The sequence below is a fragment of the Urocampus carinirostris genome, chromosome 1 (assembly GCF_059441175.1).
Source record: "Urocampus carinirostris isolate Australia breed hairy pipefish chromosome 1, RoL_Ucar_1.0, whole genome shotgun sequence".
Lineage (NCBI taxonomy): Eukaryota > Metazoa > Chordata > Actinopteri > Syngnathiformes > Syngnathidae > Urocampus > Urocampus carinirostris.
The window spans coordinates 10,868,476-10,885,566 of record NC_142349.1 but is presented as its reverse complement, the minus strand read 5'-3'; the positions used below and the strand labels follow the sequence as shown (position 1 = coordinate 10,885,566).

The 17,091-nt window shown below is 40.1% G+C and overlaps 1 protein-coding gene and 1 pseudogene across 1 annotated transcript in view; both read left to right on the top strand.

Annotated features, from left to right (window-relative positions):
* Positions 1–17,091, top strand: part of emilin2a (elastin microfibril interfacer 2a) — a 35,327-nt gene that overhangs the window by 16,569 nt on the left and 1,667 nt on the right. The window contains exons 5-8 of the mRNA XM_088326318.1: positions 9,738–10,046; positions 14,232–14,285; positions 16,051–16,110; positions 16,175–16,318. Of these exons, the coding sequence (XP_088182444.1) occupies positions 9,738–10,046; positions 14,232–14,285; positions 16,051–16,110; positions 16,175–16,318 (567 nt within the window). The remainder of the gene's footprint in view (positions 1–9,737; positions 10,047–14,231; positions 14,286–16,050; positions 16,111–16,174; positions 16,319–17,091) is intronic.
* LOC148373537 (U2 spliceosomal RNA) lies at positions 12,400–12,519 on the top strand (annotated as a pseudogene).

Below are 17,091 nucleotides of genomic sequence, written 5' to 3'. Positions count from 1 at the left end.
TTAGAGCATGTGCGGCACAGTCCTGAGGTCATGAGATCGAACCTTCATGAGTGTAGTTTGCATGTTCTCCCTGTGCTTGCGTAGGTTTACTCCAGGCACTCTGGTTTCCTCCCACATTCCAAAAACATGTGTGTCATGTTTATTGGCCGGTTCAAATTGTACAAAGGTGTAAATGAGCGAGAGAGTTGTCTTTTTCTGTGTGGCCTGCGACTGGCTGGCAACTGGTTCGGGGTGTCTCCTGCCCACTGCCCCTAGATAGCTGAGATAGGCTCCAGCACCCCCGCAACCACATTGAGGATAAGCGGTGCAGATAATGGATGTATGAATGGATGAAACTAAAACGGTGGATTAAAACCTTTGTCCCGGTTTAAGCTCTATTGATGGATTTAAAGCCTCATTTGAAAACATTTGAAAACCAGCTTTTTTTTAATTTATTTTTATTTGTGAGTGTAGCAGGAAAACAATGAAAGTAAGAAAAGGCCTGCTTCTAGTATAATCTAAACCCCGACCCAGAACCCCAAAAATATTTTAAAAAAGGAGAGTTTAGAGAAGAAATGAACGTACTGACACAAGCATCGTGAATGAGCTGACTGAAGCTGCAATGTTAATCCAGGAGATGGCAACAGAGGGTAAACAAGTTCCGAACTCCGTACAGCCATCACTTCTAGCTAACCTAAAACTTCAACTATTGTTACAAACCCTTCTGTCTCAGCTTGAAACATTTTCTCGGGTTTGCAGCTTTGGCCAACTCAAAAGTAGCTATCAATAAATGTTGAAATACAAAAGAAAAACCCTGACCACAGGTTTTGGGTTTATTTGGTTTGGGGAGGTCTAATACAGTTCCCTAGTGCCTTGTCTCCTCACACTCCCCTTTCAAACGTGTTGTTGCGAGGATGTCAGATGACATCTCACCAGGGGTCCTCGGCAAATGAACTCTATCAAACGGACTCTTTGATTTCGTGGATCAATGCGTTGATAGACGGAGAGATGTTGAGCCCCCCACCCACAGCCCCATTGACAATTTGAAGTGTCTGTTACCGTGAGACAGTGTAAACAAAATATATACCTCAAAGTCCTCTTGAAATCAAAGGGTGTCAGGGAGAAGAACTGCTTGTGGCAATTGGCAGTCCCCAAAAAACATGTAAAATAGAAACGTAATACTGTTATCTATACATGTACACCAGTGGTCTCCAACCTTTTTCAAGCTGAGAGCAACTTTTTGTTACTGAAAAAGGGCACCCAGTCTGATATTCATTTCTAGAATAACAACTTATCATGTTATTACTCTGTTGTTACTATGTTAATAATGGGTTAATTATTGGTAGTGGGGTTAAATAGAGCAATCAACCATCTATCCATCCATTATCTGCACCGCTTGTCCTCAGAAGGGTGGCAGGGATGCTGGAGCCCATCCCAGCTATCATTGTGTTTATTTTTTCCTAGCTGTTACTTTTTTCTTGCTTTTTTGTTCTCTATTAGCTTTTTTCCTTTATTTGTTTGGTCACCCTAAACTGGTTCCCAGCCAGTCGCAGGACATAGAGACAGACAATTCACTCCGTCATTGACACCTAGGGAGAATTCGAACCGGCCAATTAACCTGACATCAGTGTTCATTTTACCTCTGAAAAGTGATGGGTCCCAACAGAGATCTATGGGTCCCCAAAATTTAGTGTTATCGGGGTTGAAATTGTAAATAAGCGACAAATGTATAAAAAAATATATAAATCTATACATTCATTCAGTTTTAATCATCACAGTTATATACAAAGCAGTTATCACTTCAGATTTTTCAGTTCACAAAAATATTGTACATTATACAAAATAATATTGCTGAAATATTCGTCTATATGTTCATGCAGTTTTAATCACTTCAAATTTATTATATTCTTCGTGGTTTGCTGTCCCGCCACAGTTGAAATGCCTTCTCAATGTCCAATTGCAGCAACGGAATTTCCATAGCTAATTTGCGGTTTTCATTGTCGTTGTGCCGATCCAATGTGCTTTTCTGAAAGTTCGTATGGCGAAGTGATTCATGCAATCCAGTTTTTTTGTCACACTGGGTGCACGCATCACAGAACATGTAACCTCCATTATCATCCTCCTCATAGCGTAACCAGGAATTTAATTGAGTCAATTTTGGCAGAAAAGTCCTTTTCTTGCTAGGAGTATTCTTTTGTTTATTATCTTTCGTCGAATCGTTCGCTTCAAAACAGGTGTTTTCCTTGCCTTCGCGGTCTTCTGAAGAATTTCTCCGCCGTTTTTTCGTGACGGAATTATTGCCGTTGTTATCACTTTCTCCATGATGTTTCGACTTATTACTGACACAAAATAAATTACCAATTTTGTGTTGATTTGCACCTAATACCAACTGTTTTTTCGGAGGCATACTTCTCTTTCACTCGACAACCACCAAAACAATGACGTCATCTCAAAGCAACGAGATCTCGTTTGCCGAGATCGGCGCGAGACCAAAACAACAATGGCGGATCTGCCTGACGAAAAGTTTGGAGTGCGGTAAATCTTTGTTAAAAAAAAAAAAAAATCGGGTAATAATGACAATTTGGTGTCAAAAAAGTTGCGTCCCGGGGACGCACGTTGATTTGACACAATGCGTCCCCAGCAAAAATGATGCGTCTAGGACGCAACGACGCGGGCAAACGAGAACACTGTGACATGCATGTTTTTGGAATTTGGGAGGAAGCAGGAGTGCCCAAAGGAAACCCACGCAAGCACAGGGAAAACATGCAAACTCCACACAGGAGAATTTGATCACTTGACCTTAGAACTTTGCTGCCAATGCACTAACCCTTCAGCCGCCGTGCCGCTCCCAATCAGCCACTAAAAATATATTTTTACTAGAAAATCCCAATGACCCTGCATTGGTGAGTTAGGTCCGCGGACACTTAAGCTGTACATAGGGGGCACCCATAAAATACAGTAATCCCTCACTAGAAATGCATTGCGTTCCACATTATGATCGGCTAAACCCGTGGTCAGCAGCCCACGGCCCAGGAGCTGCATGCGGCTCCGTAGCGCTGCGAAGTGGCTCCCTGGCGCTTTTCGAAAAAATGTTTGCAAATTTCAAAAAAATGGTGGAGGGATATATATTTTTCTTTTACCATAGTTTCTGTAGGAGGAATGACATGAAACAGACGAACGTTTTCCAAATCTGTAAACACGAGAAGGAAATCAGCTCCTTCGCTTGTTTTCTTTCCTCTTTCTCGTCTTTCCTGTTAGAGCCAAACGGAGCACAAGCAGTAGAGATAGAGAGAGAGATGCAAAGTTTATTTACGTTTCCTTATCAAAAGGCTGCTGTTTTATTTTATAAATGCATGCTACGTTTTATTGCACACAAATTTTGTTGCCCAGATATTGTCTTTCTCTTTTTTTCAACCCCTAAAAATGAAAATACATCAAACATTTGCTTTCTTTATTGTATCAAATAAATGAAACATACTGTTATTTATTAATATTGCAATTACATTAAACTATCCTAAAATATAGCAGTTACGTGGTTCATCATTCTCCACAGGATGTGCTGCATTAAATTGAATTAATTTTGATCAAATAGACTAGACTAGAATAGAATAGAATGTCTTTATTGTCATTTATATCAACGTTATAAAACCTTGTATGCGACAAGAATAAACATGGCACTCCAGGAAAAACATGTAATAAAGACTTTGAAAAGAAAAACGATAAAATACTTTCCGGAAAAATAGGTAAAAAAATAACAACATTGCAATATAAAGGATAGTGCATTTTCTCACAGTTTCGTTCAATAATATTGATATTTTTTCAGTTTTATTTGGCAACAACAAAAATAAAAAATTCCCCAAATTGTCGCAAAATATTTTTTACAGTGTTTTGCGGTCTTTTAGGGTGGTGATGGCCCTACGGCAGAATCTGACTAGTTTTGAGGGACCTGTAGTGCCTACAAGAGGGCAACAGGTCTAAGAGGTGGTAATTGTCTTTTTTAATGTTAATAGCTCTGCTACAGTATCACAAGATGGCAACGTCTTCTAGACTGAGCAGTAGTAGTAGGCTCAAATTACTAATATAGATGCAAACAGCTCATGCTGCGTTTTTTATAAGGCTCATAAAAACCTTTTAATTTTTTGTGACACCAGACATTTTATATTTATTTTTTGGTCCAATATGGCTCTTTCAACATTTTGGGTTGCAGACCCCTGGACTTAACAGTCTCTCTGCCTATTATTACGTGACTGGACCAAAGTTATTTGTCAAAAATAGCTATATATAAATAATTGTTTATACGGTACTTTTATTTATTTAAAAAAATGCTTGACCCTCTAAAATGTTTTGATATTTGGTTTCAGAGTATAACAGAGTATTTAATTGAATAATAATCAAAAAAAAGTTTTCAACTCCACAGCTATTGCATAGCAGGAGTTATTTTTGGGACGCAACCCCCGTGAAAAACAGAATACTGTATACCAGTGATATAGTGTTGCAGCCATGATTAGTTGATTCGTGTTGGAGCTAGGTACGGGTTTTGGTTGAAGCTAGGGTTAGGTTTTAGGCTGGAGGAAGGGTTACGGATTTGGTTGGACTTTCGTTTAGGGTTTTGAACATTCCACATTACAGGTAACTCAACTGGTAAGCTACCTGATTTCTACACACACACAAAGTTGCTGTGATCCCCATTTAAACCTCGGTTAAAGCTCGAGTTAGGGTTAGCGTTTTGGTCAGAATCAAAAGAAGTACTGCTAGCTCAACTGGTAAGATGCTATTACATGTACAGGGTTCTGGGTTCATGTCTGTATATTTTCAGGGTTAAAGTTGAATTTGGGTTTTTTTATGGTTTAGGGAAGTTAGGGTTAGAATTTTGGGTAAAATCTGTAACAGCTCAGGAGTCTCAAATGGTAAAATGCCCGTATTACAATCACAGGGTTGTGAGTTTGTTCCCCAGTTAATTCAGTACATAGTCTATGGTTAGGGTTTTGATTGAATGTAGAGTTGGGTTTTGGTTGCTCCACAATAAAAAAAAAACTAACCCAAGACTTTTTACTGCACTGCCTTGATTGGGGATTGAACCCTTTGAGTGTAATACAGGCATTTTAGCAGTTAAGCTTCCAGGGTTGTTTCTGATTCCAACCAAAACGCTAGCCCCAGCCCTAGCCCCAAACAAAACTATAACCTGAGAACCCACAACCCTGTGTGTGGAAGACAGGCATCCTCCCAGAGGTACTAGTGATGTCCCTTTTGCTCCAAAGACTAACCATTGCTCTAACAAAAACCCTAACCTTATCCACCAACACAACCATAACCTTAGTTCCAAACAAAACCCTAACCCAAACTCCAACACCAACCCAATAACCATGGCTCCTAGCTCTTCCTCTTGGATCTGTATTTTCTCGCCTGGGGATCAAGCCCATAGCCCTGTATGTGGTAAGCAGGCATCGTACTAGTCGAGCTACCGGTAATTTAAGATGTTCTAAACCCTAAACCTACCTCCAACAAAAACCCTCACCCTACCTCCAACCAAAACATTAACCCTACCACCATTTACAACTCCAGGGCCCTAAACCTAAATGAACTACTTTGACTGGGGATCAAACCCACCACCTTGTGTGCAGAAATCAGGCAGCTAAGCAGTTGAGCTACAGTGAATTCTCAAAAGTTCGTTGTTTTTTTTTTTTAAATCAGATGACAGTTTCGCCTCAACATGGGGCCCTTTTTCATAAGCGGCAAGGTGAAGCGCTCGTTCTCATGACAGCAGCCCATCTGGAAGTCTTCAGAGGGGAGCACAGCCAGATGTGCAACAGCCCTCAGTGGTTCCCGACCTCCCGTCGACGTGAGCGAACGGGGATGGAGAATAAGGGGAGGAGGGTTTGGTATTATATAGGGGCCATCCAATCTCAAGTGATGAAAGCTGGAAAGTAGTGAGTCTTCAAAAGAATTTTTGATATATGATGACACTGAAAAAAAGGGCATATGACTTGTGCTGACCGGAGGACCGATTACAATTTTCCGGTATGATTCCTGTTGTGAGTAGTGTTGGGCGTTTTACTGAAGTTTTATAAGTAGCTAGTTACTAGTTACTTAATTTAAAAATTAATTGTATTACCCTACATATTACTGCCACCAAAAAGTAGCACATTACTCTGGAAGGCTAGTAACAAATAACTGTAAACAAGAAAAAGGAAGATTGGAATCTTCTGCTTGAAGTGGTTCGATGGTCAGAAGCTGAAGTACCTAATTTGGCTGCCGGGGTGTGTTAGAGACCACAAAAAAAGCAGACCACAAAAAAAGCAGATGTTTATCAATTTTGTCAGTATTTATTGGAGGTGCCTTGACACAAAACCTAGCTAAAGACACAAGCAGAGGCCTAAAGTACAACTAGAAATTTTCAAGAAAATCGGTTCAGCTGTTTCGGAGCCTATCTGGATTAAAAAGTAGTTTAGATACTCACTTTGAAGCTGACTGCTTAAAATAGCCACATAATATAGATAAGAAAATAATAAAACGTTTACAACAACCGGGCTGGTTACGCCCATTCCAGGAAGGTGCTCCTTTGTAAGGTGTTACCCCCAACACGAGTCCGATGACTTTTAACAGGGTCTGAGATTTGCCGATAGCTGCGTCACACTATGAAGTCTCAGCCGCCTTGGCGCTACGGGACGTCGTCGTCTGCTTGCCATAACACTCTCTCTGCTGCAAATTGCCCGGCCCCGTTGAAGAAGCGGTCGAGGACCCCCGGGAAATATGCACTCAGGCAACCCAGAGGGCGACATAGAGAGAAAATGAACAAGACGTTTGTCATCGAAACGCAAGAAATATAATTTGTTTTAGATCGGAAGTCGTTTGGAAATAGAAGTTTTATTTCCTGGATTCTTGCCAATTAGTAAAACGGTAATATTTTGCCTTTGATGATGTGCATGATCAGAGCTTACCACTCTAGCGATTCGTTCCGATTTCATAAAGACTCGTGTGTCTCTGAAAGGCGCTTAATGGATCGAAGAGAAGAGCGCAATTTTGTCGGCGACGCCTCGGGTGCTCACAAGAAAGAGCGGCTTTGATGTTGATCTTCACCTTCTAGGGCCTTTTCGATTCTATTGTCAATCTAAAATCTACAGTACTGAGATGGAGTAGTCTTTCATAAACCCATGAAAATGAGCTGAATGGAAGGATTTTTGCTTAAACTAGTGCCAACTACCCCATAGAATCTTTCTATAGAGACACTTACTTAAACCAAACATGGTTTCATTTAGAGAGCACGGCGGCGCAGTGGTTAGCGTGAGTGCGGCACAGTTCTAAGGTCTCGGGAACCTTCTGTGTGGGTTCAAATCCAGCTACCGGACTTCCTGTGTGGAGTTTGTATGTTCTCCCCCTGCTTGCGTGGGTTTCCTCCAGGCACTCCGGTTTCCTCCCACATTCCAAAGACATGCATTTCAGGTGGATTGGCCGGTCCAAATTGTCCCTGGGTGTGAATGAGCGAGCCAGTTGGCTGGCAACCAGTTCAGGGTGTCCCCTGCCCACTACCCGATTATTGCTGGGATGGGCTCCAGCATCCCCGCGACCCTACTGAGGATAAGCGGTGCAGCTAATGGGATGGGGATAGGGATAGGGATGGGATGGTTTCATTTATGCTGCTGCCTTGTCCGACACATGTCATGATAGCCAAGCATTTTCCGGTTAACACAATCTGACAGCGACTACTCTTGTTTTAGAAACGCTAATTGGACTTTGTGTTTACAGTTTCAGAAAAGTATTAGGTTTCTGTCCTGGGGTCTGTAATGGATGAAGCACAGTCAGATTTACAGATAAATGAAGCTACATCTTAACCATAATTTGATTGGCAAAGCAATACATCCACCCATCCATTATTTGCACCACTTAGCCTCAGTAGGGTCGCGGTGGTGCTGGAGCCCATCCCAGCAATCCTCGGGCAGTGGGCAGGGGAAACCCTGGACTGGTTGCCAGCCAGTCGCAGGGCAAAACGAGACAGGCAATTCGCTCGCTCATTCACACCTATGGTCAATTTGGCCACGCAAGCACGGGAGAACATGCAAACTCCACACAGGAGTTTCGATCTCATGACCTCAGAACTGTGCCGCACACGCTCTAACCACTGCACCGCCATGCTGCCCCAAGCAAGATATTATTAAATAAATTGTAGCTTCGAAATCAGAAGGTTTTATTGTTTTTTCTTTAGAGGATCTGTACGGAATTTAGCACTTTTCTTACCTTGACTTGTGTCTTCATTGCAGCCTCAGCCAGCTTGTTCACGATGCACGTGCAAGTACGTGCATTCCTATGCGGCAATCGAATAAACTCTTCTTTTTTCACCTTCCTTGGGGTGTGGATTGACATTTGGACTAAACTTGAAGCAGACCTTCTAACTTTCACCATTTTCATGTTACACTAACAAATGTAAACGGATAAAACCCTTATAACATCACTCTCAAGCACTCCTCTCAACCCTATTCCCCCTATCTGATGTGTTCTTCCCCGAACAGCTTTGGTAAAAGTAAGATAAACGCATAAAAGTGGAAAATAAAGCATAATGGCTTTTTGAACTTAATTGGGTATTGTTCACACAGAAGAAATATTTTACTTTCAACTTTTTTTGGACACCTTAAATGACGCACTCCACTTTTAACTGATAAACGAGGTTTATACGCTACTCCTATTAAACAAAAGTGTCAATTAGTTATCCTTCATTGTGAAAAAAGTCCATGCAAAAGAAAAGAAAATTACCAAAAAAAAATGACGTGCCATCCCTTTTAGCACAGCACTCGACACACTACAGCAAGAGTGGTCAAATAATACATACTGTTCCTTGAAGTTCAAACAATATTACTTAAAATCAGAGTCATGGAAAGTTGTAAATACCTGTATCACTAATTTTATTGTTTGGGGCTGAGGTGTGCGCCAAATCAGAATCCTTGGTCTCACTATCGCCCCCTGCAATGAGGCAAGAGAATTGGGTGCCTCACTTAATATCTGCAGACGGCAGCACAGTAATACAATACAAACTAGTTGTATTAATAATATTCATAATATAATCCCAAAATTATACTTTCAATTTTATATTTCCATTCTGACAAGTGACTGCAAGTCACTGGTTTAAAACATTGGTTGAAAACTCAGTTAGTGGTTGTAAATAAGCTTGAAGTTGTTTTTACAATGTTCAAACTTTAAACTAATAACCAATCCATAAAATAGTTTAATATATACTATTTACTTATTTAGTCATTTGAATGTCTTTGAATGGTGTCTGAGAATGTGTGGCTGAATGTGTTGTTTAGGTGGGAAGGTGCATGTCTTTAAGTTGTTTTCCATTAGAGACACCTAATGTTTATAACCTGTCTAATGTAAGTCCTTGGTTGTCTGTATACCACCATTAAAGAGAAAATTTAGAAAAAAAAAACATTAAAAACAATTAACTCAGGTAAAAGCAGCTTAAACTAAAGAGTTTAAATCAAGACTTAAAGCAACTTAAAAGACTTGTACCAAATTCGTGTTTCAACGTAGTGTCAGGGTTTCATATGGTAGCTTTAAACTTTTTCTAAATTTTAAAAGTATGATTTGAAGTCCAGTGTTAAATAAACACATTCTGTTTGCCTTAAGAGCCTCCTTTCTTGAGCATGTTGCCGGTCTCCAGATAAACATTACGATGAGTGTGTATTTCCTGGAAGTGTCACGTCATCTCTTTCCTGGCATCTCGCCGCCTCAGTGAATCATCTTTGACGCACTGATTTTGTCCTCAGGAGTCCTCCTCAGACCTGACCCGCCGGCCTCTCCGCCAGACCCCGGTAGAGGCCGAGTTCACCAAATCCACATCCCGCTCATCATTCCGCCGCCTAGGCAGCCCACCACACACATCGTGATGCCGGCCCCTCCAAGTCAACCCTTCGCACCCCAGTGGCCCGGGAGCCGTGCCGTACCCGTGCTACCCAGCAGGCCCGTGGTGGAGACGGGAGAGGCGGGGCCCCCTGGTTATATGCGTAGGGTCACGGTGAGGAGGGGGTCCGAAGACTCGGCCACTCCGCACCTTACTGGCTTCGCGGGGGCTCCAGGTAGGCTTCCTTCAAAAATTAGGTGGAATGCAGGTCTTCAAATACAGTCATTCTTTGTTCTTCGTGGAGGTTGCGTTCCCAAAAAGGCCTGCTAAGGACAAAATCTGCGAAGTACAAACATTTATTAGACATCAGTAACATAATATATACAACTGTAACAAAATGACAAACGTACATACTAATAAAAGCACAGAACACGGAATTGCAGTTGAATGAATGGCCTTATAAGTCATTGTATGATAGTACAACACAATTTGAGGGCTTCTCCTTTCAGTGTAAGAAAGTTATATAGAAAGTGGCAGGCTAGCTGCACGCTAGCATCAGGGATCCTTCAGCTGAGCTGGATCACCGTGATGATTATAACACAGACGTCAAGAATGGAGGGTTTCCCACAAGTTGTAGCTCTAAGTCATGGGTTTCATGGATCTGGCGTCAGTGAGATACAGGCTTGGCAGAGGGGGGATTGTCACGTTGCCAGAGGAGTAGGCCAGACCTTCAGCACCGTTGTTGCTTTTTCTCTAAATGCCACCTCAGTCCCTTTCCGGACCTTATAACAAGCCACGAAGTACCCTGGTGGTGATAAGCATTTTTTGCGCACTTCTGACTTTCCTTAGAGTCCAGGTTATTTGAAATTTATTTTGAATGTAACGAGCCACTATAATACTTTACATAGTCGTGCTTTGCAGTTTGTTTTGATGTAAATGTACACATTGACATATGTTCCCTCCTGCCTGTGCATTTTTAAAAATAGTCGTACGTCAAGAAATAAGCTTTTAATTTTACATCACATGAATCTCACACAACGGGAGCTGACATAATTGTCCGCTACGGGTACCCACAAATCATCAACCTTGCAAAAGGCCGGTCAAACAAAATGAGAAATGGTGCACTTTAGTCATTTTGAGTCCCTTTAGTTTTTACTACCCGTTGAGCATTTTAGCACTGATTTTCAGTTCTACGACACACTACAGCAGGGAAGTCAAACTCAATTGCACAAGGGGCCAAAATTCAAAACACACTTAAGGTCGCGGGCCAACCAGGATAAACATTTTTTGAACACACTTCAACTGAATGTTTTTGGAACATAAATATGAATAAAAACAGACAAGAATATTAAATTTCAACCTTAAATCACTTATACAGTATGTATTATTTTGTTCTAAATAAAAATAGCTTGTTAAATTATACAACTTAGAACTTAACTTAAACAACTTAACATTAAAATAACATTAAAATTCCTTTGCTCCTATGTCAATGTATATATTAAAAAAAAACTTAAATATGCCAAAAGATTTTGCTCTCCTTAATATATCTCCTGTCAAAAGTAGAAATATGAAAATGCTACAAAACCTGGAAATATACATAAAACATGTATTTTTCAGAAATAACAATTCTAATCATTCCGTTCTCTTTGCTCTTACGACTCTGATTTGATCATTTGCTCTGATCGCAGCCGGACACTGTGTAGTTCTTTGCAGTATTGTGTTTTCAGCGCGGCGAAAAGGGTATAGTATATATATAGTATATAGCAGGGGTCGGGAACCTTTTTGACTCAAAGAGCCATAAAAGCAAAATATATTAATTTTATTTTGTGAAAGAGCTACACCATATATTATGAGACAAATTTACTAAATTGCTAAACCCGTGCCCCAGACCAAAGCTTAGTATTCAGCACATTTATTTTTGATGATTTGATCAAAATTAGGAAAAGAGAATCATGCCAGAGCCCAAGTCCCAAAATCAACAAACTTTAAACTTGTCTCTTTCCTGCAATTACTTAAGATCGGTTGAACTCATTTTGACCCGTTTTTTTTCATACATATTGGTTTCAAAACCAGATGCAAGCATTTATTTTGTAAAAACGTTACAACATTCTGAGAACAGGGAGCCTGATGTGCTTACCAGACGGAGTAGGGTGAGAGATGGGAGGGAGTGCTTGCACTTTTTGCATAGCTCCGCCCATCCCTCCCACTCACCCAATCAAATAACTTTAAATTCTCTTCCTGTGTTTTGGAGTATTTACAATTTGTTCCGTGGATTCATCAAAAAGTATCTGAACACTGAACACAGATTATATAGTGAGCTTTTATATAAAGGTTTCTTTAGCGTCGTACAGCCAAAACAAGTTTTTTTTGTGTGGCACCTTGACTGTAAATCGTAGTGAAAACGTGCCCTATACATCCTGAAAAGTACTACTAGGTAATTCAGGTTTGGCTTTACGTGTATCAGTAACAGTCAATGGACATTGAAGCTGTATATCATTGGTGGTCCAATGGTAAGAATAGGGTGCTTTGATGCTAGGCCCTTAGCTTGGCCTTGTTTTTGGACTGTGGCTTTGATGCTATGTCAGTCCTTAGCTTGGCCTTTGCCATGATCTTTGATTTTTGCAATCCGGAGATGGAATAAGAGCTTGCTCTGTCCACTCCACGCATCGGCCCGGTATTGCAGTACCTCCCGGAATGGTGCATTCGCAATGATCGCAACAAGGCTATAGGGCTAGGACCTTAGCTTAGCTTTTTGGCTGAGAGTAAGTGTCCCGGCTCCTAGGCTTTGTAGCGTATAATGAACTGACCGATAACGGATAATGGATAATGAATAACGAAGATAGATCAATAACCCTTAAGAACCCCCATTAAAGGCTCAAGTTTTGAACAAGATGGAGAAAAATTGCATGCGATTAAATTTGTCCCTGTACCATTGGTACACATTGAAAGGGTCATATATGGCTCGCGAGCCATAGATTCCCGACACCTGGTATATAGTGTATTATTCGTCATATATGAAGGAATAGGTACAGTGACTAAAACGTCAGGGGATGAGACGGCGTTGTTCGTATTGACGGGCCATTAATAACAATAATGTAAAATTGTCTTGCGGGCCATGGGAGTTTGACACATGTGCACTACAGCGACAGTGGTCAAATAATACACACTGTCCCTTTTACTTAAAACCAGATTCATGCAAAGATCTAAATACCTCATTTGAAGACAATTATGTCTTATTTCAAATAACTTTTAAATTGTTTTTTGTCAGATTTTTCCAAATTCAAGCATAAATATCCTTAGATCATTGCTCAAAGTTAATGTACACATTTAAATCAAACCACAATTTGTCATTTTTCATATAATTGGCCTCACATATCTCCACAACGACTATATTTTCTGGACTGAAGGCACAACAGATTATAAGGCCCTGAACGAAGTTACAAAAAATTGTATGCAACAGGATTCGAATCCGGGGTTGTGGCAATAAGAGCACCGAAACCTAACCATTGGACCACTACCATTGGCTTTAGACCTGATCTCATTATCATTTTTACTCATGGTGCCAGAGACAATTGTCAAAGAATGGAGGAAACAAAAAGTCATCCTGAAAGATATAAATAAATGCAAAAAAAGCATGAGGGAAACAACTCTTTGGTGTATCTGATGATGAATCGGACTTTGACTTTATTTATCTTGAGGAAAATTTTCAGTTTTCTCCATTCTCTAACATGGCACCTCGGGTAATAATAGTGTGATAACAAGATAAAAGCTAATTTTCGTAAATTATCGATATCGCCAGTGGGCTGGTAGTTAGGATTCGGCGCTCTCACTGCCGTGACTCAGGTTTTATTCCTGTTGCATTCAATATTTTGCCATTTTGTTCAGCGATGTCTGCCGTTTGATATATCTTTCAAGAAATACTGTAGTGATGCACTTTTCAATTTTATCCGCAAGTCTTTCTCCTGTATATAAGGCGCAATGTGTAAGAATTTCGGGCCAATTTAAGGTTTTTAGATGCCCCTTATCTTTAAAAAAAAAACAATGCTATTCTTAGGAGGATGCAAGAAAACATTGCATTAATTATTGAAAGATTTGGAATATCTTTGATAAACTATTTATTATAACTATTGAGGGCAGATTTCGATCATGAACAAACAAGAACACATTTCAGAGATACTTTTTCACATGACAGCAACAATATACTGTACTGTATTTTTTTCATTTTTTTTGCTTATTATCTGAAAGAAATGTTTTTTGTTTTTTATTAAGGTGGATATTTTTTATTATCAATATTGAAATCAGTTGCGCCTTTCAAAGATGTTGATATTAATTAAGCCCGTTTTACATTTTATTCAATTTTCCTTAAATATCTTCTCTCGTCAGACAACAGGTTAAAGGTGTATCTTTTTTCTATCCTCAGGCTATCCTTCCGGTCATCCAGTGTCTTCCAAGCCGGAGTGGAGCAGCCGCAAAGGTACGGCCTAAGAAAAAAATTGCATATGATCTGCATTTATATAGCGCTTTTTAAGTCAAAGCGCTTTACAATGTGCTCCACATTTCCCAATAGCGGCCTTGTATTGCAGCCATGTAAGAGACTAAACTGCTTATTGGGGGTATTAAGGGTTCAGTGTCTTACCCAAGGACACTTTGACATGTAACATGGACGGTCCGGGATTTGAACTGGGATCCCTTGATCCCAAGACGAGCGCTCTACCTCCTGAGCTACTGCCGCTCCCATAGCGATTTTCCTTTTTGTCGATAAAAAAATTGATGAAATCTACCCCCAAGATACGATAAGGCCGGGGGCGGGAACCTTTCCGACTCAAAGAGCCATAAAAGCAAAATATATAGATTTTTTTCAGTGAGAGGGACTTCATTCATTTTAAGATAAAATTCAACAAAGCTCTCCAATATGATTTCCAGGTAAGAGCCAATAGCGTGCAATTTATTACGCTGTGTGACGTCTGATGATTTCATAAACTATGCAGTTATTACAACGCCAGAGCTATATGTCAACAAATATACCATCTAAAATCTGTCTCCCTCCCGCGGTTACTTAAGATCGTTGAGGTTCATTCTGATTGTCAATTTTGTCATGAATAGTGGTCTCAAAACAAGGTGCGAGCATTTATTTTGCATTTATTAAAAATGTCACAAAATACTGCAAATGAGAAGGATACAAATGTATCTACCTCAGCTTTGTGACGCAGTCACAGTTCCAACCTTGGGAATTGAGTGGTCATTAATCGCCCTCAATTCGTTTTATGGATGCAAATCTATGAAATTCTCAATCTTAAAAGTCCTTAAGCGCATTGTATAGTATTTTGTTAAAAGACTTTCATTTTCTCAATTCTCAAAAGCGGAGAGACTGTTTAACCCTTCAGAATGTAGAACAAAATACACTATGCAAATCGGTGTTTCTGGCATTGAGTGAAAATAGTTTGATAATGAGATAAGGTCGAGTGGCTTTTCACATGTTATCTATACCACTGGTGGTCTTGTAGTAGTGTGTCCGCGCCCTCACTTCCACTACCCCGGTTCAAGTCCCATTGCATTCAATGTTTGTGAATTAAATACTAATAATAAATACTGCGGTATATAGGGGCACTGGATTATAAGGCGTACTTTGACATTTCTGGCCAATGTGTGCCTTTTAGTCTGGAAAATACGGTAATTCAGATATTTATATATATATATATATATATATATATATATATATATATATATATATATATATATATATATATATATATATATATATATATATATATATATATATATAATTGATCTTCCCTAGAGAAAGAGTAGGAGATTTTAAATCAGTCTGAACTCCTATCAAAAGGCACACCTCTTTTAAATATTCCACTGCGCTTGTCAGAAAATTGAAAAAACGGAATAAAGTGTAACCTGTATGAGCGAGAGGGAAGAGGTTATTTGGATTGAAGTGGGTGTGGACGCATCGTGGAAGTAATTGGAGCCCATTGCAGATGTCCCACAAAGAATGTGCTTCCCGGTTGCTTAGTTACGCACCCTTACCATAAATATCTTGTGTCTGGATCTGACAAATAAAGCAGAGTAGACCTCCTCCAAGGCCAAACAAGCCTAATTTTAATCAGGACCTTCTGCATAGGCTTGAATGGGACCGGTCACATTTCAAAGAATGCAATCAATCAAAACAAATCCATCTTTTGCCTTCTTCCAATGCACTCTGCACATAAATTCATTTGTTCTTATTGTAGGTCCACTGGCAGCTCAAGTACCCTGGAACCCGTCCCACCAAGTTCCCACTCGACCACTTGGTAAAACTTCCTTGAAGCCGACATGAGTGAAAAGCAGACTAACCACATTGCTTTTTGCCTTCAGGAGTTCCATTAGAGCGTGTCAGCTTGTCTGATCCCTTCTCCTTCTCTGCTGGTCTCACTCTCCAACCTTTCTCTGGAGAGTTTGGCATCATTCGCTTCGACAAGGTTCTGCTCAATGACGGCGGCCACTACAGCCCCCACACAGGTGAATGAATGCAAATGAATGAATTCATTCATTAATAGGTTAATAAATGCTATTTTTGTATCCGAAAGTCTTGGGTATATTTTTTCATTGAATACCTCAGAAACAAGTTAGGGAAATTCAGAAAGCTCGTAATCTCGATTTTTACATGAAATGTTCGAAGATGTTCAGCGTGAACACCATTGGTCACAGGACAGACGTCAGGCCCAGAGACAAATTCTTGCCAAAGGCGTCGCAGCATTGCATTGTCAGTGGTGGCGACAGCTTCTGTTGTTTGCTTTACTGTTTTGTACTATGTTGGAGAAAGCTGTCAACAGACCATTGTTCTTTGAAAGAGTAAAAGTCAATGGTGAGACGTACCTCGACTGAAGCCTTAGAGTTAAACGGTTTCTGAACACGACCCTGCCGGACGGTCTGGGAAGAATGATCACAATGTCTTGGCCACCAAGATATCCAGATCTCACACCATGGGATTTCATTTTGTGTGTATTTGTGAAAGGATGGGTCTATGTGCCCCCAATTCCGAGAGACGTAAGGTCATGAATAATAAGCTGTTGCAACCATCGATATGCCATGCAGGCATGCGTTTCGCTTGAAGTGTGCCGTATGACCAATAGTGCTTTTATTGAATAATTTTGAAAAGTTGAAATTAAAAAAATTCTGTATTTACTAGATGATCAATATCAAGTGTTTTTATTTCCCTCATAACTTCCGAGATATTCAATGTCAAAATGTACCCTAAACTTGATGTACCCAGTACATTAAGGTGACAACTG